The sequence below is a fragment of the Vanessa cardui genome, chromosome 17 (assembly GCF_905220365.1).
Source record: "Vanessa cardui chromosome 17, ilVanCard2.1, whole genome shotgun sequence".
Classification (NCBI taxonomy): Eukaryota; Metazoa; Arthropoda; class Insecta; order Lepidoptera; family Nymphalidae; genus Vanessa; species Vanessa cardui.
In genome coordinates this window covers 6,456,698-6,480,904 of record NC_061139.1, presented here as the reverse complement: position 1 = coordinate 6,480,904, position 24,207 = coordinate 6,456,698, and the positions used below count along the sequence as shown (strand labels likewise).

General features: G+C 33.5%; 1 protein-coding gene across 4 annotated transcripts in view; it reads right to left on the bottom strand.

The window, feature by feature from the left end:
- Positions 1-7,522: 7,522 nt before the first annotated feature.
- Positions 7,523-24,207, bottom strand: part of LOC124536815 (cytochrome b5 reductase 4) — a 60,239-nt gene continuing 43,554 nt past the window's right edge. For all 4 annotated transcript variants that reach the window (XM_047113430.1, XM_047113429.1, XM_047113432.1 and 1 more), the window contains 8 exons: positions 14,932-15,078; positions 14,609-14,677; positions 13,890-14,524; positions 13,492-13,708; positions 12,584-12,771; positions 10,470-10,570; positions 9,066-9,155; positions 7,523-8,536 (listed from right to left, as the gene is read on the bottom strand). In XM_047113430.1, coding sequence (XP_046969386.1) covers positions 8,308-8,536; positions 9,066-9,155; positions 10,470-10,570; positions 12,584-12,771; positions 13,492-13,708; positions 13,890-14,524; positions 14,609-14,677; positions 14,932-15,078 — 1,676 coding nt within the window. In that variant the 3' untranslated portion in view covers positions 7,523-8,307. The remainder of the gene's footprint in view (positions 8,537-9,065; positions 9,156-10,469; positions 10,571-12,583; positions 12,772-13,491; positions 13,709-13,889; positions 14,525-14,608; positions 14,678-14,931; positions 15,079-24,207) is intronic.

The window sequence follows — 24,207 nt, the reverse complement described above, 5'->3', positions numbered from 1 at the left end:
ATAGCTTGACAAAAACAATAAGTAAAAGGGATAACTAGATGTTTTAATTACGCAATGTATTACTACGTAGAGTATTACTACGTAATTATGATGTATTATAACGTATTACTACGTAAAACAACTAAAGGCAAACGTCCCAATTAGGACGTTTTCTAGTCTTCACTTTTTGCGTGTTAATAACATATCTGTTTACTACATCATTGGTGCACGCTATTTTCATTGGTTACGTTATTATCATTCCCACAAAGGCGTACATAGTATTGGTTAATTATAAAAAAGTCGGCTGAATGTACCAATCGCGTGGTAGAAACAATGCAACCTCATTCTCATTTACCAATCACGTGCTTTTGATTTTTTTCTTGTTTATGCCGTTTGTTTACTTATGGTGTAAGAACCGCCCGTTATTGAAATATAAATTAGAAGTCTTGAAGTTGAGTGATACAAATGATAATTGTTATATATTTATATTAAAATCGTGTTTAAAAAGGCTTTTAACATTCGATCATTGCATTTCGAATTATGCAAGGAAAAAAATATGGGACGATTGTAAAAATTGTAGTTATGATTAATGATTATTATAGTAAGTTTTTAACTAACTTGAGTTTTAGATCTCCAGCAAAATAAGATTGTTTTTGTAGAATGTAATTTTAGCTTAGTAACATTCGAAGTGTTTTAATTTCAGAAATTTTCTGCATAAGAGTTTAACAAATTGAAAAACTTTCGTAAACATAATTATTATGCATAATAACTACTAGTTTTTTTTAGATTTTATTAATGTTATTATTTAAATGAAAAATTGGGTTTATTAAAAATGGTGTTCCATTTTCAAATACTTGTGATATGTTGGTTATTACATAAAATATTTTAATTAATGTTTGAGTTTTTTCTTGCGCAAAACGGTCTTTTTAAGGCGTGATTGTCTTCAAAAGTATACGATAGCTTATTTTTTATTAAGGATGGGATGTTTATGTATTGAATAATAAATCCAAAAACATTTAACATCTGCTGTCAAATTTCTGTTAATTTTTTTTTTTTTGTAAAATAATTGTTAATTCTTAAATAGAACTTCAACTTGCAAGTATAATGACACTATAGTTACAAGGATCATCATCGGTACTGACAACATTAACATTATTTGTCATATAAGAGTGTTGAGATTGCATTAAGTTTAATTTGGTTTATATTAATATTATTTAAAAACCTTATACATATCAACACTGAATTTGATTTATGTATCAGATCGTTAAATTAAATTTACAGATTCAATAGTGTGTAACTATTAAAAAAAATTTAAAAAAGTTTCATTTTTAATATGCATTCTGTAGCCTTTAGCAAGTTCTAAATTTAAATTAATTCAGTTAATTTTGGATTTATTTCAATGAAACGTGTATTTAGCAGAATTATAACGGTTTTGGGCACCTTGTTTTTTTTGAATATATTTCTCTGCATTTTAATTCGCTTTTGCTTTAAAATCTTAAGTTTTTTTTTATTAATTTGTGATATGTGGTGTGTAATTCTGGTACCAAAGGTGCTGGAAGATGACAAGCATTTACTTTGATGGATTGTGTAAAATACCTATTATGTTTTGTTGTAATATAATGTTCCTTATGAGTGTTTTGTTTTATTTTTAATAGCAATTGAATAAAATATAATTGAATATACAGTAATAGACTTAGATATAAACTTTCATATTAACGTTTGTATCATTGTAAAATGTAAGGGGACGCAAACTACACATTAGTGCCCCAAGCCAACCTCACCTGCCCGTGGTGCATCCTGCCGACCAGCAAACGAGGCTCTGGCGACCGACTGATGGCGCTATAACCATCAAATAAAATAGGCGTAGCTAAATACCATAAGCCGGTGATGGGCAGCAGCGTCACCGGTGCGTGAAGCTATGTCCTGCGATCGCCAACCCGCCTGCCCAGCGTGGCGATTATGGGCTATTGCCCATAATCCTCCACATGCAGCATACACGCAAGCCACGGCCCCCAGTTCTCGACAGCCCCGCTATTCCTCGTCATGGTGGCGACGATGGTAACGGCGGGACGGGGGGTGCTAAGAATCATCGGGCTACGGGAGGCCACCACAACCGACTGACCCTTACGACGTACAACGGACGCACGCTACGGCTTGACTCGCATCTAGCGCAACTTGAGGTAGAACTTGGGAAAATTAGGTGGCACATATTAGGGCTATTTGAAGTCCGTAGAGAGGGAGAAGACACCGTAACCCTCGAATCGGGCCACCTAATGTACTTCCGAGAGGGAGATCAACAATCCCAAGGTGGCGTTGGGTTTCTGGTAAATAAGTCCCTAGTTGACAACGTTGTGGAAATCTCCAGTGTGTCGAACAGGGTAGCGTACCTCATTATAAAGCTCACCGAGAGGTACAGCCTCAAGGTGGTGCAAGCGTACGCACCGACCTCGACACACTCGGACGATGAAGTGGAAGAATTATTCGATGACATATCGAGGGCCCTCCGCTTCACCACGAAAACCCACTACAACGTTGTCATGGGGGACTTTAACGCTAAAGGGGGAGTACAGAACTGCAGCGAATCGTTAGTAGGACCCCATGGAATTGGAAGCAGGAATCATAGGGGGCAAACGCTTGTCAACTTCCTCGAACGGGAGGGGCTCTTCTTGATGAACTCCTTCTTCAAGAAGCAGCCGCAAAGGAAGTGGACGTGGCAAAGCCCTGACACTATGACAAAAAATGAGATCGACTTCATAATGACGGACAAGAGGCATATATTCAGAGACGTCTCAGTGATTAACAGGTTCAATACCGATAGTGATCACCAACTCCTCCGAGGCTCTCTGAATATCAATTTTAAGGCCGAGCGCGTCCGTCTGATGAAGTCCACGCTCCGACCAAAGCTGCTCCAAACCATTGAGGGAACGTCGTAGCCTAACCTAAATGTAGTTCGAATTCTCAGGGAAGAAAGCACGAGATATTGTTGCATGCAGCGTAAGGGCAGGAAGTCCAACCTTTCGGAAGAGACTTTAGGGCTCATGAAGAAATGACGTGAAAACCCACCTGTCACTTCGTCAGAGAAACGGCAATTAAACCCAGAGATCAGCAGGCGCGTAAAGCACCGGTGCTCCAATAATCTTGCAATAGAAAGAGCTATTGAGCAGAATCGGGGGTCTAAGGTGTTCGTACAATCTCTTGGAAGGAGCCACCTGACGAAGTTGACCACAGCAAGTGGAGAAGTCGTTTCTTCTAAGCCGGCAGTACTTTCGGAAGTAGAGGACTTCTACGGCCGGTTATACGCATCGCATGCATCTCGACCTGATCCCGAAAATGAGGATCCTAGAGCTACATTAACACGCCATTTCTCCGAAGACCTGCCTGAAGTCAGTATTGGCGAAATCGAGACTGCTCTTGGACAGCTTAAAAATGGAAAAGCCCCTGGAGAGGACGGCGTTACCACAGAGCTATTAAAAGCGGGAGGTAAACCGGTACTTAGGGAACTTCAGACGCTTTTTAATTCTGTCCTCTTCGAAGGGAGAACTCCGGAGGCGTGGAGTAGGAGTGTGGTCGTCCTGTTCTTCAAAAAGGGAGACAAAACCCTGCTGAAGAACTATCGTCCCATAACCCTACTGAGCCACGTCTATAAGCTGTTTTCAAGAGTGATCACGAACCGTCTTGCGGGAAGATTCGACTAATTCCAATGTCCGGAGCAGGCCGGGTTTCGGACTGGATATGGCACCATAGACCACATCCAAACAGTGTGGCAGATTATACAGAAATCCCATGAGTATAATCGGCCCCTGTGTCTTGCATTCGTGGACTATGAGAAGGCCTTTGACTCGGTTGAAATCTGGGCTGTTCTGGAGTCCCTGCAGTGTTGCCAAGTTGATTGGCGATACATCCAAGTGATGAGATGTCTCTGCGAAGCTGCCACCATGTCTGTCCGAGTACAGAATCAGCAAACAAATCCCATACCATTGCATCGAGGAGTGAGACAAGGGGAAGTTATTTCCCCCAAATTGTTCACTAATGCAATGGAGGATATGTTCAAGACGCTGAACTGGAAAGGACGTGGCATTAACATCAATGGCGAATACAAATCTCACTTGAGATTCGCAGACGACATCGTCGTCGTGGCAGAAACGCTGCAGGACCTACAACAAATGCTGAACTTGGATAAAACCAAGGTCATGTTCAATGAACACGTTCTACCGGAACCGACTACGATACACGGTAGCTTTCTCGAAGTTGTTCAAAAATATGTCTACCTCGGGTAGACTGCGATTAGGTAGAAACAATCTTGAGGACGAGGTGAATAGAAGAATTCAGCTGGGTTGGGCAGCGTTTGGGAAGTTACGTCGAATCTTAACATCGTCGATCCCAGTGCCTTAAGACGAAAGTCTTCAATCAGTGCGTCCTACCCGTCACGACATACGGAGCCGAAACGTGGACACTCACGACAAGGCTGGTCCACCAGCTTAAAGTCGCTCAGCGTGCTATGGAAAGGGCTATGCTCGGCGTTTCTGTGAGGGATCGCATCAGAAATGAGGTGATCCGTCAAAGAACCAAAGTCATCGACATAGCCCACCGAATTAGTAAGCTGAAGTGACAGTGGGCTGGTCATATATGTCGTAGAACCGACAACCGTTGGGGAAAACGTGTTCTAGAGTGGAGACTGCGTCTCGGCAAACGTAGTGTAGGACGTCCTCAGGCACGACGAGGTGGAGTGACGATATACGCAAGGCGGCAGGCAGGAGCTGGATGCGAGTAGCCGGAGAAAGACCACAGTGGCGTGCACTTGGAGAGGCCTATGTCCAGCAGTGGACAAAAACGGGCTGATGATGAAAAAGTAAGGCACTGTCTCTTCGGATACCTACATAAATGCCAAAATAGGCAGCAGCGACACCGGACGACACCGACACCGACACAACTTTCTGGATGTTTTATTATACGGATGTTTGTAGATCCTTTTTAATTAACTACTTTGTTATTAACGGTTCACAATTTTCTCACATATAAGTCATACACATACAGAGACATTACCTCATTGCTTTTAACAAGCTCGTTGATTAACAACCAAATATGTCATACATCTATAGATAACTATGAGCAAATTAATTCAAATTGGAAGCACGTGGAGAGTGCTGCTGGATCTTAATATAGTTGGAAAACCAAAGAATCAATTTACAGAATAGTTTCAAAATAATTTCGCGTTCATAGATACTGAACAAGGATTTTAGTATACAGTGGTCCGAAATTAATAGGATATACTTAAAAGAACTAATTTTAACCGCGGTCATAAGAGTGGTTCCTGTTAAATAGGAGGAATGACGAACAGAAATAAAAACTAACATGAATACGCGTTTAAAAAGCGAAAATCACGTTTAGATCAAGATCAACTTGAACTTGTGTATATATGTATAATTTCACGGCAATGAAAATTCCTCATCATTTACATACTTTTATAACAACAAGGGCGATGATGGCGGTATCATGGGAAACATTACGTATGGTTCGTTCCAAATGCTATTAGGATCAAACCTTTTTGTAAAATACTTCGAATGACGTCAATTATAGGTAGTGTTAGGAACGCTATCGAAGTTATTTTCTATTTGAAAATTGTGCTCGTCACTTGAGTTGGTGCATGGCAGTATAATAAAACTTCTACTTTGTAGCGAGCAAGATCTCGGAATGTTTAATAGAAAAATAATACTAGGTATATGTACAAAAAGTATCTCCGATGACAACAAACAACTCCGTTCAGAGCCTGTATCATCATCGTATCTTGTTTCGAATAGACAGTTCTCTATTAACTAAACGTTGAACTATTTGTTGTCTCAAACGATGACGTATAGGATAGATGTGGTATGTGCTTGGAGTGGCTATGGAGTGGCTAACGAGTGGCTAACAGCGTAACGATATTGGTACTGCTACCGAAGACCAAATAATTTATATGATCTGCATTAAATAATTTAAAAATCCGAGTATAAGTATTATTCTCTGTTGTTTTATGGACTACAGATCTCTTGTCAAGCTCTATCTTTTTCAGATATAATTGTCATTGGGGAAATAAAAAACAATTCTTCATTAATGTTATATTTAAGAAAAAAATAAAACAACACCATAAACCATCTTACCTAAAGTAATCATTTCACTTGGAATGTAGGCACTTTAATGATTATTTATTACAAAAAAAATATGTCGGCTAATTAACAATGTGAACACAATTATTTATTTTTTCAAATTAACTATTCGGCCAATAAATGGTGGATATTTCATTCAAAATTATAAAATTGCTGTTTTATTTAATTAACGTTTAACTTTAATAAAATAAATCAAAGCCTTTTTTGAATAACATAGAATAATAATATTAATGACAATATGTCAAATGTTTTTATTTGATAACAATAAAACTACTTAAAAAAAACAATTGTGAAATGTCAACACAGCAAATTAAGCCAAAAAAAAAGAATGAGAAGCCCAATTTAATTACATTTTAATGATAACATTTGACTGGAAATATTTTTTAAAATTTTATTAAGTCAAAGTTAAAATTTTATTAATTTAAAGAGTTTTAATATTGATTTAATTTTTATAGGTTTTAATCACATTTACAGAGGATATATTAAATTTTTTGGAAATGTGGATGGATTAAAATAGTAACTCCTATTTGTGACCATTTTCTAAATACATATATCATCTACACTAGACATTATTTCTAGAACTAAATGAAATACATAGCCTTTCTAATAAAACTAGTTTATCACACTTTTATTTTACTTTCTAAGACCTTGGACATTTTATTATGTTTATTTTATCATTAAAAAAAAATTAAATATAATGGTAACATTAATAAAATATATTAAAGGCGTGACAAAAATTTCACAAAACTATGTATAAACGTTTTTTCCCATGATTAGTTCATTTTTTTATTGAGACAACCACACGTCACAATAAAACAGAAATTAACATTTTTAAAAGCAAAATAGATAAGTGTTGGATGGCTTTAAATCTTTATTTTATCTGTTTTGTTATTGTAATACCAATTTGATTTATTGGCAATGTATATTTTTATAGTATTTAATGATATTCATCATCGTAAAATAACTGTATAATGTATGAAAATTAATTGTATTAATTTTTGAATGCAATTTTTTTTGTTAAAATCTAGTAAAGATATATACGTATTTATATAAATTATTAAATCAGAACTATTAAGGGAAGATTAACATAATCATTCACTTATATTGACTTGGTGTTATTTATGTTACTTTTAATTAATATTAAAAATGTCTCACTCATGGGACGATATTATTAATTGTTTTATACAATTTGTCTTCTTATATTAATTAAGGTAATTGCTTATCGGTTCTATGAACTAATGGTATATCTATTTTTTGTACTCAGCGTGACGAGCAGAATTGAGAGTCACATAATATATAAAAAGCAATCTGACCTATGCTTATTAAATACAGAGCTTTGAAAATACGAATTTACAATATATGTACATAGGATAAGGATACATAAAAAAGGTTTTCTTTAATTTTTAGACATTCTTACAATTATAGCCTATTCAAACCATAGGGAAATCAAAAGTCATAAAAGGAAAATTTGACATCGAAATGACGCCACGTCATTGGCCGAGAGCTTTATAATAATTTATGATATAGTGGATTTGGGAAAAATTGCGTTTTAAAGGTTGAATTGAAACGTATATTTAGTATAAAAAATTAAATTGGATATACATAATCATGGTGTCTTGTATTATAATTAAAGATATATAAGATATATACTTAAAGTTTTTGGTAATGTACAATATAGTTTAGCTTTATATTGAATACGAAGATTAATATTTTTTGTAATTCATTCGCTCTGTGATTGGAATAGGCTATATTATAATATATTAATTAACACATATGAGAAGAGTAAGTTATAAATGTAAATTAGTATAATAAACTTATGAAGGTATGTTGAATTAAGTCCATTCTGTTTTTTCTGTTTCATGAGCTTTCTTCTTCATATAATTAAAAATAATCACAACTATCATTTTTTTTATTTAGATGTTTTAAATAGTCCACGTCATAACCTATACTCTAAGAATGATAAATTCATAAAAAAAAATCAACAAAATCATACCATAAACACAAACACTACAATTCTGAATAAAATTAACAATAACACCAAAATAAACAATATTGTAACGAAAATTTCTCAAGAAATTTGAAATTGTTCTGATAGACAGATGTTAACAATATTAATTTGAAATATTTGCACGTTTAAGTAAACATTCTAACATGACACACGCATCCAACGTCTGTTTATTTACACTTATCCTATAAAAGCGTGTATATCGTTCTCTTTCATTCCGAGTTTCTTCAGCAAGTCCAGACTAGTGTGCGTGAATTCCGTTGGGCCACACAGGCACGCGAAGTGTGGCGCGTCTTCTGTTGAGAGGGCTTTTTCATCCAGGATTTCCGAAAGAACTTTACTGCTTATTCGACCTTTTTGTCCTTTCCACGAACAACTCGCGTTTGATAGAACATGTGCTATTTTCAACCTAAGGGAAATATTCATTGAATTTATTTAACATATAAAATATGACATACTCTTCAGTTTGTTTATTTATTTAAATTCGCACAATAATACGATTTAAATAAAGAAACAATTAATTATACATGTCACATGAATTATAAATGAACAAAAATGTCTTTTTTTTATTTTATTTTTTATGGTATAAGTTGGCGGACGAGCATATGGGCCACCTGATTGTAAGTGGTCACCATCACCCATAGACAATGACGCTGTAAGAAATATTAACTATTCCTTACATCGTCAATGCGCCACCAACCTTGGGAACTATGATTTTATGCTCTTTGTGCCTGTAGTTACACTGGCTCACTCACCCTTCAAACCGGAACACAACAATACTGAGTACTGTTATTTGGCGGTAGAATAACTGATGAGTGGGTGGTACCTACCCAGACGGGCTTGCACAAAGCCCTATCATCAAGTAGTCTTTGTCTTTCTGAATTAATTATTCACTTAATGAAATGTGTTTTATTTAAAAGCGTTATGTTGTTTTTTACCTCTCATCTTGCCTCGCTATGTCCTCGAACTTATTCTTAAACAGAATATCTTCTTCCGTTTTGTTGAAGAATAGTAAATTTACCCGTTCACTAAAACAAATGATTATATGCATATATATATCTTACAGAAACTTCTATAGCAGGTTTGAAAACATGGCGGCATGTCCGAATTTTCGATTATGATATAAGTATTTTCCTGTTCTAAATTACGGGACGTGCCGACCCCTACTTATTAGTTGTATATATTTTTACTATACCGACTATTTCATTATGAGATCACGTCTTTGATCAGTGAGAGTGGAGACGAGATGACAATATCAATAAGCTTACTTAATGCGCACAATAAGTAATGGCAAAACTAACATTGTAAATTTACAAACCTAAGGAAGTCAAGTCTTATGAGACATATAAATAATGTACAATAAGTAACAGCCTGTAAATTTCCCACTATTATAATAAGGGATAAGGCCTCCTCTTCTATTAAGAAGAGGGTTTATATTCCACCACGCTGTTCCAATGCGGGTTGGTGGAATGCATATGTGGCAGAATTTCGATGAAATTAGACATATGCAGGTTTCCTCACGATGTTTTCCTTCACCGCCGAGCTCGAGATGAATTACAAACACATATGAGCTGACATGGCCCAGTGGTTAGAGCGCGTGCATCTTAACCGATGATTGCGGGTTTAAAACCAGGCAAGCACCACTAAATGTACAATAATTTATAGTAAAAGTCATATAAACATAAAGATTATTGTTTCTGTCTCATTTTTGTTAGCAGATTGTATCATGCATGCGACCTTTTGGCGTAAGCATTTGTCGTGTCGTAAGTCAAGTCTGCTTTCTCTGAAGAAGCTGTCATAATCTTAAAAGAGATAGTAAATTCCTTGCAAAATTATTAGTAGCATCCCAATGTTAGGAAGTGCACATACTGGTGCCGTCAAATAGCTTTTCCACAGATGGCTAGTCATGGAAATTAACCACTTTTGGTTGTTTTGTTTTGTATTATTAATATCAACAATAATAATATATAAAAAATAATGGATATATTTATTTATACTTTATTGCAAGCTATATAAATCCAATTAACAAATTAACATAATTATATAATTAATATTTATTGCCAATTAAATAGACAGATTCGAGAAACCTAAACTCCGACATTTTCCCGAAAATATATCGCTACACGCGATACATAAGCCGCTCATTTACATTGCCACAGATTAAGCTTTTGTATACATGTAATGTCGAACTCATTTCTAAATTCGATTTTTCTTCGATAAGCAATTTATAAATAGAATATTATCCAAATAGTCTTACGAATTTATTCTGCTTAAATATAAAAGTAGATTCTGATTAAGGAGTAAACAAATAATGCGACTGGAAAAACCTAATATTTACTCACCATTTCGGATTTGATCTCGCTAGCATAAATCTCAATAGCCCCAGCATTGGCGTGATGCCCGTACCTGCCGCTATTAAATATAAGATTTTCACTCGCTTTAGCTAGAACAAACAACAACATCGTTATCAATCGTTTAACACATCACTGGCTGTTATCCCTGACCGCGACAGAATAAAGTATAATAAAGCTAAGCGGCTGAGGCGTTTACGCATCCGATTGATGGATGTTGACAATAAAATCCTCAGTCGGCTTTTAGGATACATGCGGCTTTACTAGACTCAGCCAGAACCAATCTTGTTGGCGGGCCAGTTCAATTACTTTTCAAACGTATTTCAAACATTCTTTGAAACATTTCATAAAATATTGTTACCGATTGTTCAAAATTGATTCAAACTTGGAAATTAATTGCTTTTGTTTATATATGTATACATATTTATGTCAAAAAAAGCGGAATGATAAATATACCAACTCGTAATAGTGGTCACTACCGCCCATGACGATAATTTTAACTATTCTTATATCGCTGATGCACCATCAACCATTTGTATTGTTTTCTTTGTGACTGTATACTGAAGCACTTATCTTATCACTTATACAGGGAATACAATACAACAATACTAACTATTTCTACTATACTATTACTATTTGGCAATGAAATATATGATGAGGCTTGAACAAAGCCAAACGACCAAGTAAATATTATATTTGTAGCGTATTTAGGTTCTATGTGTGTATTGAAACGTCAATAACTTATCCATGGCATTATTTTGATGTATGACGTACTTTCCTTCTCGTGTGGGCCTCGGTAACGTGTGCAATGTGAGTGCGCCGCGCTTCGAAATTAATTAGTGTAACGGACTATTATTCTTCTCCTATAATAACATCACCCATCCCCGGTGTTCTTCGCTCCCAAGAAGAAGAAAGTGTCCTTAAAATCAATAGCCCAGAATTTGAGGTAAAAACTCCCCCTCTTAATCAACTAAAATATACAGTCCACTTATCTCTCGCGTGTATATTTATAAATCTTTATACAAAATTACCTAAAACATTTAACTCTTGCTGCTTAAATGTGCTGCGTATTTTAAACAACCCTCAGTAGGTACTCTTCTCCTGAAGTAGTTAGGAAGATATACAATTGCTTTGACGTTAACAGCTCTGCGGCGAGACGTTGCCTCGTGTATAAATTGAAAGCTCAAAGGTACTAACTGCTAGTTAACCATCCACAATTTGTATTTTATTTTTGTATCAAACATACCTACATTTTTGTTATTAATTTAAAAGTCATATAAGTTGAATTGTACTGAATATTTAATATCATATGTATTTGTTTAACTCGTAAAAAGTATTGTATATAAGCAACTGTTTACAATATTTATCGATTTCTTATTGTCTGTGACGGAATTAGCTTACATTTTATTCATTAAATACGATCATTTTATTTTTCAATCTATTTTAGCAAATACAATAACGGGTGATGTAAATACGTATAGAAATAAGGAAATTTTCGATGTTCCTTATTAATAGTATTCTCAATATTTTTAAAATTAATTATTTTATATAAAGCCAATGCTCCACTTTTTTTTTAAAAAAAAAATATTCCTATTTCAAGATCCCCAAAGAGAATTTACTGGACATTAAACATCAGGAAGATTAGAATGGAGCATGCTTCCGAGACCGTTTTTTTCAAGCTCTGTTGGATAGGTCGTTGACTTTGGTCGTTAATTATCCTTTTCCTTTTCAGAATTTAATTCGGAAAAATGAAGCCTAAGGATTCATCGGAAAATACCAATTTAGGAATCTTTGTACGAAACAAATGAAGATCTTCATAGTAATTTCATAACATTTTTAACTTTTTAAGTAAAAATTGTCATTATTTACCCCTTGTTCCACAAAATACGCGACAATGATATAGGACGTTTTCGAGACATTTCCCTGCGGCAATATCGTCGCCCGTACATTGTTATTCGATTTTTCATAAAATGATACGACATAACATAATATACATAAAAGATTGATCATCAATTTAATGTCGCCATTCCGTTACGTGTTCGAATCTATTTCTAATAAAGATATATATTTTTAATAACTTAACGAAATACTTTTCATATTCATACCTTTTGTAAATGAAAATTCCCATAAGGTCCCGAGAGGGTAACCGAATCTCCAATTTTCAGGGTTGTTAGATGAGGAGAGAGAACTCCCGTTTTATAACATTTGACGGCCAACTTCATAGCGCTGTATTCATTCCCAAACTGGTCCCAACTGTCACCCACCGGCGTGTACGAACGGATACACTCCTTATCTATATAGTAATAATGAGAATATAATGAGTTATACCTGACAATTATTTACTTCGTATTAAGAATAAATAAACGCATTTATATAAAAAAAAATAGGGATTTTTTTTAGTATATACTCATCAAATGCTAAAGAGTACGTGTAAGGCAATGATGTTTCTAGTAAACAGATATGTTATTAACGCGCAAAAAGTGAAGACTAGAAAACGTCCCAATTGGGACGTTTGCCTTAGTCGTTTTATGTAGTAATACGTTATAATACATCATAATTACTTAGTAATACGGTTGCGTAATTAAAACATCTAGTTATCCTTTTTACTTATTGTTTTTATCAAGCTATCCTTTTTACTTGTAACGAAATGTAAAATAAACAGTCCCCGGCGCGGCACACTTTTTTCTGTTGTTTAGTATGGATATAACATATCTGTTTATTAGAATATCATTGGTGTAACGACTGGGGAGAATTATTTGATTGATGAGATCGATGCAATCTATCAAGCGACGGGCAAACATTTAATACAAAGTTTACGTGTTCTCGGTATACACGAAAATTTACTCTTGCTATTTCAGAAATAAATATTTCATTCTATCAGCGTAATTATTATTTAATTTTTCATTACCACTAATTAATAATCATATAAAAATACACTTTATCAACATACTACTAGGATTAATTTATTACGTGGGCTATTTATTTCAGTTGGATTAAAAATAAAGTTTCTTACCGTTAATTTTATGGTGTACTCGCACATGGTGACCCAGTGGCACTACGACTGGCCCGGATTTAGGTGCCAGAGCTAGTAATGTCGTGTCGTGCGAGATGCATTCTACGTGCAACACTCTACACTCAAGTGTACGAGGCGCGGATATATGAGTCGCTGAACTGATAATCGTCTCGCCTATGTTCTTCCAGACTTTGTGTGTAATCTTTAACACTGTAACCTGAAAGCATTTCTACAATTTAAAATTATGATTTAAAACATCTTTATTATTTCGATCTAAATATAAATCATATAATAGAATATAAATCATAAACAATTGCTTTATCAAAAATTAAATAAATAAACATAATATAACTTGGTAATGTAGTATATAATATGTAACGTATAATGTTTACATTCACCTCTATTTTACCGCTTTCAGAAAACACTCTTATCTGCAAAGGTTCCTTTATGGCTTCTTCGGGCACTAACTTTAACGTTCTCAGCCATCCATTAGTCGCGACGTCTACGAACAAAGCACCTTCCGAAATCCTCGCACAACCGCCGGGATTACTTAAAAGTCCCGTGTACACCGAGATAGTTAGCTTTGTCGACGTTTGGATCCAATCAAAGCGCAATGAAGGCGGCGAGTCTTTTGACTGGTCCGCAGATTTGAGCGGGCTCGACGCCGCCCTTCGGCTTATAGACACAGGCAAATCGCTCGACTGAATTAAACTCTGCATTATTTTGCTGGGAGGACTTCCTTTGACGTTCTCCTCACTTTTAGCGGTTATTTTTTTCCTAACCGGTGTTATGCAGTTTGCTAAGTTTTCCATCGATTTCCTCACTAATTCCTGAGCTTTAGACGGTTCTCTGAGCCGGTCGGATTTCGGCGATGGATTCGAAATATCAAAGAGTTCGTCAGCGTCCGGTCGATCGAAACGAAGAGGTCCTACCAAGCACTTTGCTAGAAGTGAGTCGTAATTTACCCAGGGATGTACTTTATCGAAAAGTTCCGTTGCGTCAATACCAGCTCCTCTCATGAGTTCGTCTGATCCTAAAGATAATTTCATTAATTAGAGATTTAATTACTACTTCACAATTATTTAACAAAATATTTTTGCATAATCTATAATAGTACCTCCAGGATGGTAAGGTAGATAATAAGTAATATTATAAACGCGTCCTCGTATCGCTAACCATGCGTCTTCTGAAAATAAAGTAATATAATAAGAAACACACATACTATACAAAAAACATTTTTTTTGCGTTAATTATCGTATTATGTTATGTTCGGTATGACATCATATAACATATTTTATATATCGTCTATATCTCGTCTCGAATATTATTTATTTATTAAATGCTTATTAATAAAATAGATAAAACATTATGAATGAAATGGGTAAATCCGCAAAAAGACAAAAAATAATTTTTCATAGATATTTATAGTAAAATATTTACTTTCTGTGTTGTGTGTAGCGAGTTCGGCGGGAGTGACTGGTCGGATACGACCCCCTACTCCTGTGAGGTCTTTTCCTGAGTTACCGAGTCGGATCCAGTCCATGAGACTGTGGCCGGGTTGAAGGGCACATTTGTTACGTGGGTTGCCTGTTAAAAATAAATAATTAATCAATGAATATTAATTAAATAGAACATACTTTAATGATATAGCTGAAACGTGTCTCGGTTTTATCCTTAATTATGTTACGTTTGATGTTAATGAAAATACAACGTTGTGGTTTTCATATAATATTATTAACATTTATTTAAAGATACAAAATTTTGTAAGGCTTTGCGTAGATCTTTCTAGGTGGGTATCAATCACAAGTTAGTCTACTGTAAGCATGAGAACTAATGCATAGGTACAAGGGACATGTTATCTTAGATGGGATTTATTATGGATCTATGAGAGAAGAACCCATTTGCTCATTACCTTTCCAAAATAAATGAAAATCAATCAAAAACTTTTTGACTTATTGATGGAGGATGATTTTACCGGAGAGTGAATTTATGTTAATTATTAATGAATGGAATTAATGTTTTTAAGCTCTTAATTATCTTCTCGACACGAAACAAAGATTAGGGACAATAGACGCTCCCTAAATTCAATTACACAATTGATAAATACTTAAGCGTCGTATATATCATAACATTCAATGATATCTAAAATAATATTTGATATAATGCTTAAGTATGCGTTAGAGTGCTTGAAAAGGTAACTCTACTCCTCTAAGGCTTCTTAGACTATTCAGCGTGAAAAACTGCAGACGATTTGTCTGTGATTCTTCGCAGTAACTCTTAAGCCCTTTTTATAATAAAAGTCCATAACATTTGGTTGATACAACGGTCGTGTAGTCGCGATGCTCATTTTTTCTTATAATGTTACTTTAACTCACGTCTAATCAAACTCAAATTCCTTTATTCAATATAGAAGCGTTACACTTACTTATTGATGGTCAAATTAAACATTACCACCGGTTCGAAAAAAGGAACATCCTGACCAGAGAAGAACCGGCGAAAGAAACTCAGCGGGTCTTTTTTTTCGTCAAATTAATAAGATACATAATTGTATATGAATAGAAATAGCTAGGAGGCGATCGTTTCATTCCCAAAGTGTGCTATCAAACATACACTCGCTAAATGTATAGTAACTTTTCGCACACAAGCGTTCCTTAATAGCTAATTCTTTTAAATTTGGCAACAGAAGCATTTTGAACGCTCTCTGGGATCCTGTTGTAGAAGCGTATACATTGCCCCACAAAAGGGTTACTGGCTCTATGCAGTCGAGTAACAGGAGTAACAAGATTGTGTTTGTTCCTTGTACCAATTTTATGGGAATCAGATTTTCTAGAAATGTTTTTTTGCTAACTAGGTATATGGATTAGGGGCGTCACGGTAGCATGCGTAAGCGATCCCGTGGTCCATCGAAAGACGGAGAGGGTACCGCTAGTTTTTTAGTGAGTAAACCCGGCGTACTTGGGCCACCCCCCCCCACTTTTATTACGTGGGGGAAGCGCGTAATGCGTTTTTCCAGCAAGAAAAAAATAAGTATATGGATAAGAGCATTAAGGCATTCAAATGCTGGACAATCAAATAACGAGATTTCCGGAGGAGACGAATAGTACACAGATAGAGTGCTTAAAACACTCAACAGTATTGCTCATTATTTAACTTAACGATGTTTATTTCCAACACTAATGTATAGCGACATTTATACTTGTCGGATTAAATTAATTGTAGTTTACATTAGTTAATTGAGTATATACCTATCTCTCGGAATTCAAATTAAGCAATGAATGAAGGACATCAATTTTATTCAAAACACACATAGGTATTAATAATGTAACGAAACACTCATACACACACACAAATTGGGTAATTAGTTTTATTTAAACTATTATGAAAATATATACAGTAGTTTTGTATTTATAAGTGTGAAAGTCCCCTTAATACCGATTCCAGTAAATTCTACCTCTAATTCCTTCGAGATTGCGTTCATAACTTCAATTATTTAAATTTAGATTGTCAGAGTACTTTCCATAAGAGATTATTACCCTCAATCCGGACAGATTATATATAAAGCTTAGTATACAATATCTCGATTTTCATTCCCTTGGTAACATACCAAATTTTTTTTAATAAAGATGTCTTAAATGACTTAGTGCATTTCGAAAAACGAATGAATTAAACATTGTATTTATTTTAAATGGTTGTTCATTTCAACTTGAAGTTTATTAGGGTTGTATATATTTAGGTCATTTTTAATTTAATTTGAAGCGTTTGAACCCTAAGCTTAACATTTTCGTCACGTTTCGCTCGGTCCAGTGTAGGTTTACTCTGGAACTTCCATTAGTTTCAGCCGTTTTAGAATTCGTAGCTTAAAATATATTTAGAGTAAATTGGAAGGATTTGTATAAAGTATAACTGAACTAGAATTGTTATATTCAAACATAAGCAAATAACACTTGTCTTAATTTCATCTCATCATTAGCATAAATAAAATACGTTTTAATTGGAGTTTTTGTTTACTCGTTTATTTCTATATTACTGTATAAATATATTAAGTAAAGTAACAGGATGTTAACGCCTTAATCCTAGACTAACGCTTCCTATCCTGCAGATACTTTTCTAGTTAGACTTTATTAAACGCTAGCGACCCACCGCTACTTCGCACGGGTTTAAATCTGTAATATCTTCCAAAATATTATTTTAAATTTCATGCTATAAAGGATTATATTGGTTTATATTAAATGCATAGTGTATTTAAGGCACTTAATGGCATAAGGTCGAATGCTGTATTGCTTAAAATCGCTACGTAAATAAGCCATTATTTCTCGTGAGAAGTAAAGTCGTGGACTTGGAAGGATTACAATATTGTCATGCTGATCTATTAAAACCTTTTTTAACGCGTAACGTTGGTCTCCACATTATTTATTTTATTGTGAATGAATCACGATGATTAGGAGAAATTAAAAGTTGCAGAGTCACTGTTAAAATTTGTAATCGATATTTTTTGAATATAATTCATCACGTGCTCGGCGGTAAAAAAAGGAAGGAAACATGTTAAGGAAAAATGTGTCTAATTTCAATGACATTGGGCCACCAAGCCGCATTGGAGCAGAGGGTAGTAGACTCCTAAGCTTCCTCTCAAAAGGCAGAGAAGACCTTAATCCACAAGTAGGAAATTCATAGCGATCCGCCCCAGCTTTGAACGAGTGCAATTTATGAACTCATCATCATTATAATTTATATCAGGAATCATGTAGAATATAATGCTGATAATTATTTTTTTCAAAATTCATTCATTACTTTTCGAGATAAGCCCTATATTCGATCAAACTAATTTTACCTCTTTACAATATAAGTGTAGATGTAGATAAACAGTGAGAATACGGGATAAATAAAATATAAACTGCATCTATAACATTTAGCTCACATTATGAAGTAAGAAACTTTCATGTTTTAAAATAACGTGTACATAAATAAATCTCGTGTTTCTGATATTGCAAATCTATTTTTACTGTCGATTTAAGCCCGAAGCTTTAGTGCACTAAATCAAAATACATATTTTAGTGTAGCGTTTTATGTGATAAATATATATTTTTAGCAGCGATTTATTATGAAATATTTACAAGAGGACGTGGGAGGCAACCAACAAAACAAATTAAATGTTTATCCAGGGCCAACGTTTTACCTTTAATACAAATATACATACTTCGCCTAATGAACCTCTGAAGCCTTGAATAAATAATTTAATTAGTGGTTAGTTTAATAACTATGACAGGTACATTTTAATCAATTTTAATAAAAAATAAAATAACTTATAATACGATTGTGTTTTGTCTTAGTTAAATTTATTTAAAAACATCGTCATTCGTCGTCATATGCTGCTAACATTCTGGCCATAATTCCACGCGGTTATGATTTATACAGTAACTATTTTTAATTCATATTTGTATTTATTTAAGTACTTAATGTTATTAATTCGTATGTTAATAAATTCATCATCATTATCACTATTTGTGACGATACCTCTGGTATTCAGATATTTTTAACGTTGCCGTTTCGTAAATTCAAATCGTTTATAAAAAATAGATTCGTAAAAAAGGCATAATATTCGATACAAGATTTTGTAGATTGTAAAAGAGCGTGGAATTAATACCTGTTGACATCCAGGCAGGATATATTAATTTAAATAATTGTATAAACTAACATGACTTTGTATTTTTCAAATGTTGAAAGAGAGTAACTACTGATTTTCTTGCCGGTTCTTATCAGTAGAATCTACTTTCCGAACCGGTGGTAGCTTCATTTAATCGTTAAATTTGTTAAAGTGCTTGTAATAGCCTACTTGAATAAAGTTTATTTTGATTTGATTTGATTTTACCATTAATGATGATTACCACAAATGATTCCTACCATTAATGAGGAAAACATTGAAGGCAAGGTGTTCGATTTTTTGAAAAATTGTGTAGTCAAGCTCTATTGCAATCCTAAAATTTAGATATGCCTAAAATGACACAACATATTATCCATGCTCTATTCCAATCATGAGAGGACACAATTCAAACAACATTTGACAGCAAATTGGCGCGATACCATTGGTCGAGTGCATGGTCAATCTATAATCCACTAGGGAACAAATGGCGTTTTGAATGTCGACGAAACTGTTACGGAAATTTTTGAGGTAACATTAAAGTGGAAACAAATAGTTAACTGTAATAGTTTTATACTATAAATAAAGATACATTAATAATAAACTATTGGCAATGCACAATATAGCTGAATAATTAGCAAATCGTATGCAATACATAAATCTTTGTTTGTTTGTCTTTTTTTTTTCTTCATTGGAATTAGGTGTTATATACTAATATTATAAATGCGAAAATATCTTAGGCTGTTTCGGATTCACAGCTAAACCACCAAATCGAATTTAAGGTAATAAGGCTTGAAGTCATCTCGATCCTCAAAGAAAAACATTTACTAGTTAGTTTTTAATACTTTAGTCACTTTTTAATACCTAAAACCTAATACATCCTGCATCTAATCCGCGGACAAAAACTAGTATTTATAAAGATTTTAAAAACGATTGAAATAGTTGTCGCATAATATTCACTCGTTGATATCATAAATATTTATCCGATTTCGTTAAACCAACATTGATATTTTTTCTCTGTATTTATATTAACATCCTACAAGTTGGAGAAGCACTCAGCTGTGAATGGTTTGTATGAGTGACCCTTTAGAAGCAGCTAAAGTACTCAAGAAGATGAATCGGAACTAGGTTGGCAGCCGTGTTTTCCACTTATGTGCGATGCACGCCTTTTGTTCACACTTTTCAACATTAAAATTATGAAAAGCTTAATATAATATATAAATTGTTAATAAATATAGCGAGATATTAAGAGACGAGATGGCCCAGTGGTTAGAACCCGTGCATCTTAACCGATGATTGCGGGTTCAAATCCAGGCAAGCACCGCTGATTCATTTGCTTAATTTGTCTTTATAATTCATCTCGTCCTCAGCGGTGAAGGAAAACATCGTGAGGAAACCTGCATGTGACAAATTTCATAGAGATTCTGCCACATGTGAATTCCACCAACCCGCATTGGAACAGCGTGGTGGAATATGTTCCAAACCTTCTCCTCAAAGGGAGAGGAGGCCTTTAGCCCAGCAGAGGGAATTTACAGGCTGTTATTATTATATTTATTATTATAGCGAGATCCAGGATATATATGAGATAATTATGTATTTCTACTCGATATTTACTATGATATGATATTAATAGCCTAAGCCCAAGAAATTATAGTGCACATGTACAAATCCAGGCGCACTCTCCTTTCTCTCACATAATCCATTGAGACGAAATTTCGATGCTACTGAATCGATTTCAGGTGAAGGTCCAAGGCACACAAGGTTCTTAGGCACACAGTTCCAACTTCGAGATTTCGGGCTGTATCTGAGATTTTTTTGACAAAAAAACAGTTTCTTTGAATTAGTCCAATTTGGTTAGATATAACCCCAGATTCGGGCTATATCTAACCAGGGGACGAACGAGACACTCAAACAACTAAATAAAAAGATCGCCCAATTATATACATAGCATTATTATATTAATCAAGATTATCATTATTTTCTGTTAATTATTTTAACGCATTTGTTGGAACGAGTATAGGAAGAATATTTCGCGTATATTTGTTGTTATACGAGAAAGATATAACTTCAGTACATTGAATTCCATGGTATATTCAGTGGTTACTTAAGCCGCTTACACGATCATGTCTTCGAAGTTATCTTTTAGAAAGATAGAGAGACTCGTTATATTTTCTTTACAATTAAAATACTGTATACGACTTACACTACTATTTATTTAATATAGTTTAATAAATGTTTGTGTTTTCCAATAGAATTAGTAGTCTTTCGAGAGCCTTTCAAGCGTATACTGTAAACTATTCTGTTTTTCAAATAAAGGAAAAAGGTTTTATCGGGAAGAGATAAGTGATCCTATAGAAAAGGATAATGTTATTAAGGCTCGTGGCTTTTTACTGTTAATCTATCCTTTCTTAAAAGATAAGTAAGACAAGATGGCTGAAAATGATTATTTTTTAATTTTTTATGAGATTTTGACAAATGATTTTATAGCAAAATGCCAATTATTAACTATTATACCACCTCAAAGAGAATGTCATTAATAAACAAAGGAATACTAACAGGGTGTAAAATTTCTTTTAAAACTAGAGTTATTGTCTGTATTAATTAAGCAAAACGAAAGACCAACTTTTAAAAGGATTTAAAGTTAAGAAGGATGAAAAACGTGTTGAATTAAGATTTAAATTTTATCGGACGCCTCGCCGTACAGTATAAACCTTCTTGGTGAAATTCGACTTAATTCTAAAACTTCACAATGACAAAAAAAAGTAGGTCATAAAAGCAAATGTCGGTGATGTCACGAATTTAAGTCACGACTACATAAAAAGTCCCCCGAACGTGACTTTCTGATTTACTTTGGGTGAGGTGTTATTGGCAATCGACGATTTTTTGCATTAATTTGAATTTAAACAAAAAAATATTGAATTATTCTTGATGATACCAAACCGTATATTCAGTTTGTTTATTTTATATAAGTAAATAAGTTATTACCAAGTGAAATACATTTTAGTATATGATGATTTATGTCTATGAGTTAAAAGTAATTCTTGAAAATTCATCATCCAAGTTTTGTGAAACTTAGGATGAAAGTTGATAGGCAAGTTCGTAATTTTTGATATTTATAATTATGAAACTCGGCGTTTAAGATTTTATTTATGAATATTTGATAGTCTTGTCGACTCGTATTTTTGTAAATAGACCCCTTGAGAGGATGTAATTGTGTGGAAGTTTTTGAAAATCGTTGTTGAAAGGATCTGTTTATAACAAAAAGATAGATGATAAATTATTTATAAAAATACATCACCCAACAGAAAAACAAAGTTTGCATTAAATATGTGTTTTTGTAGTTTGTATCTGAACTGAACAGAGGATATTTGGAATAAATTCGGTGGAATTCGCAATACAGATGGAAAGCAATACATATGGAAAATCTCATGCACTTCTCGTAATGATTATAAACATTTAAGTACATGTTAGTACATGAAATACTTAAATATTTTTCAAGTTTGACCCAATCCAAATTATTATTGAATTTGAATTTAGAACAATAAATAAATCAGCGTTAGACTTGTTATTTAAATACTCAGCTGTAATATAATTTTTTGTTATAGTTCCTATATAATTTATAAATGTTATATTTATGCTTTTAAAAGCAAACAATATTTGAGTTTTTATAATCAATAATCCTTTGAAATATATATTTCGTCGCGACTTAAACGTTTGATCGATTGAAATTTAACTCAATACCACGAATATTTGGAATCGAGGTAAATGAAGCGTCATATTGCATTTGCGATATTAAACTTATCCAAGAGCGTGATATTCATCGTTCCAAATCCTACGGCAACGAAATGGCACATATTCGTACTTACGTAAAACGAGTGGGTGAGAAGGGCTGACTAATTTCGAGAAAATAACAAATTGTAGCGCTGTCAAAAATAAAACGAAATCAAAACTTTAAAACGTTCGTACATCAGATTTCACTTTGTAATTTCATGAAAAATTAGGTTTACACAATTCAAACATAAAAATGAAGGCTAATTAAGTTTTGTATTACGCCTTTTCATACCAATGTTGCTTTCATATTACAAAAAAAACAACATAATACGAAAACCAACAATATGGCAAATATAAAATATAGTTCCGTAAATCATATTATGTTAATTGTTATTGGATTTTAATTAAATTCGATATTGTGATAAATTTATTTAGGTCAACGTTAAATATAGTTTAAAATGTTTTCGGTGTAAAGTCAAACATATAAACTTCATAGTTAAATTTACGATCCATACTTTGTTTTCAATATTCATATAACCGGCAAGTTGCCAGTATTAATCGCGATAATGTTTCAGATATTTTTATTTTTTAAACGTTTAATAACGAAATATATTTGTATTTATTTTTGAGTTTATCCCAAAAATCTTATTAATAAAAGTAAGGTTTGATTTGATTGTTTGATTTATTTCATAACAGTTAATGTTTTTAGATAGACACAGATTATTTTGGCTCCGTGTATAATATTATAGTTTTACAAAATGTTAATTTAGGTAAAGACAAGAGAAAATTGTCCGTTCGCTTGCCTAGCAAATATTTGAAAAACGTGTTTTATGAAGGAACTTAAAATAATGATGATAAATTTGCTATAGGAATTTTTGCAACATTAACAATGCTTTTAAATATAAAGGTCAGATGTATTAAGGATTTTAAAAATAAACCTTATTATGAATATAAATTCATAATTTACTACAATAATTCGGAAAATATTGAAAATAAGCGGCGTGGGGTACGTGAGTGGGAGAAGTGTTGACTCTATGCAGATATTAAAGGCATTCTGGATATCAGGTATCGGCGGAAATTGCTCGATGCCATACAAATTCTTTCATATATTTTTAGCCCTTTATTAAATAAATATTTCGGTATTAATATTAGAAAATAAAATAATCCAACGCCAAGCCGATTGGCTATTATTACGAATAATTAAACAAATATTAAGAAACATACAATCAGTAATAAGTAATGTGCTTATCCAGTTCTGCTTTTTTAATTACATATTTTTCATGTAAAATATATCTTTGTTTTGAATTTTT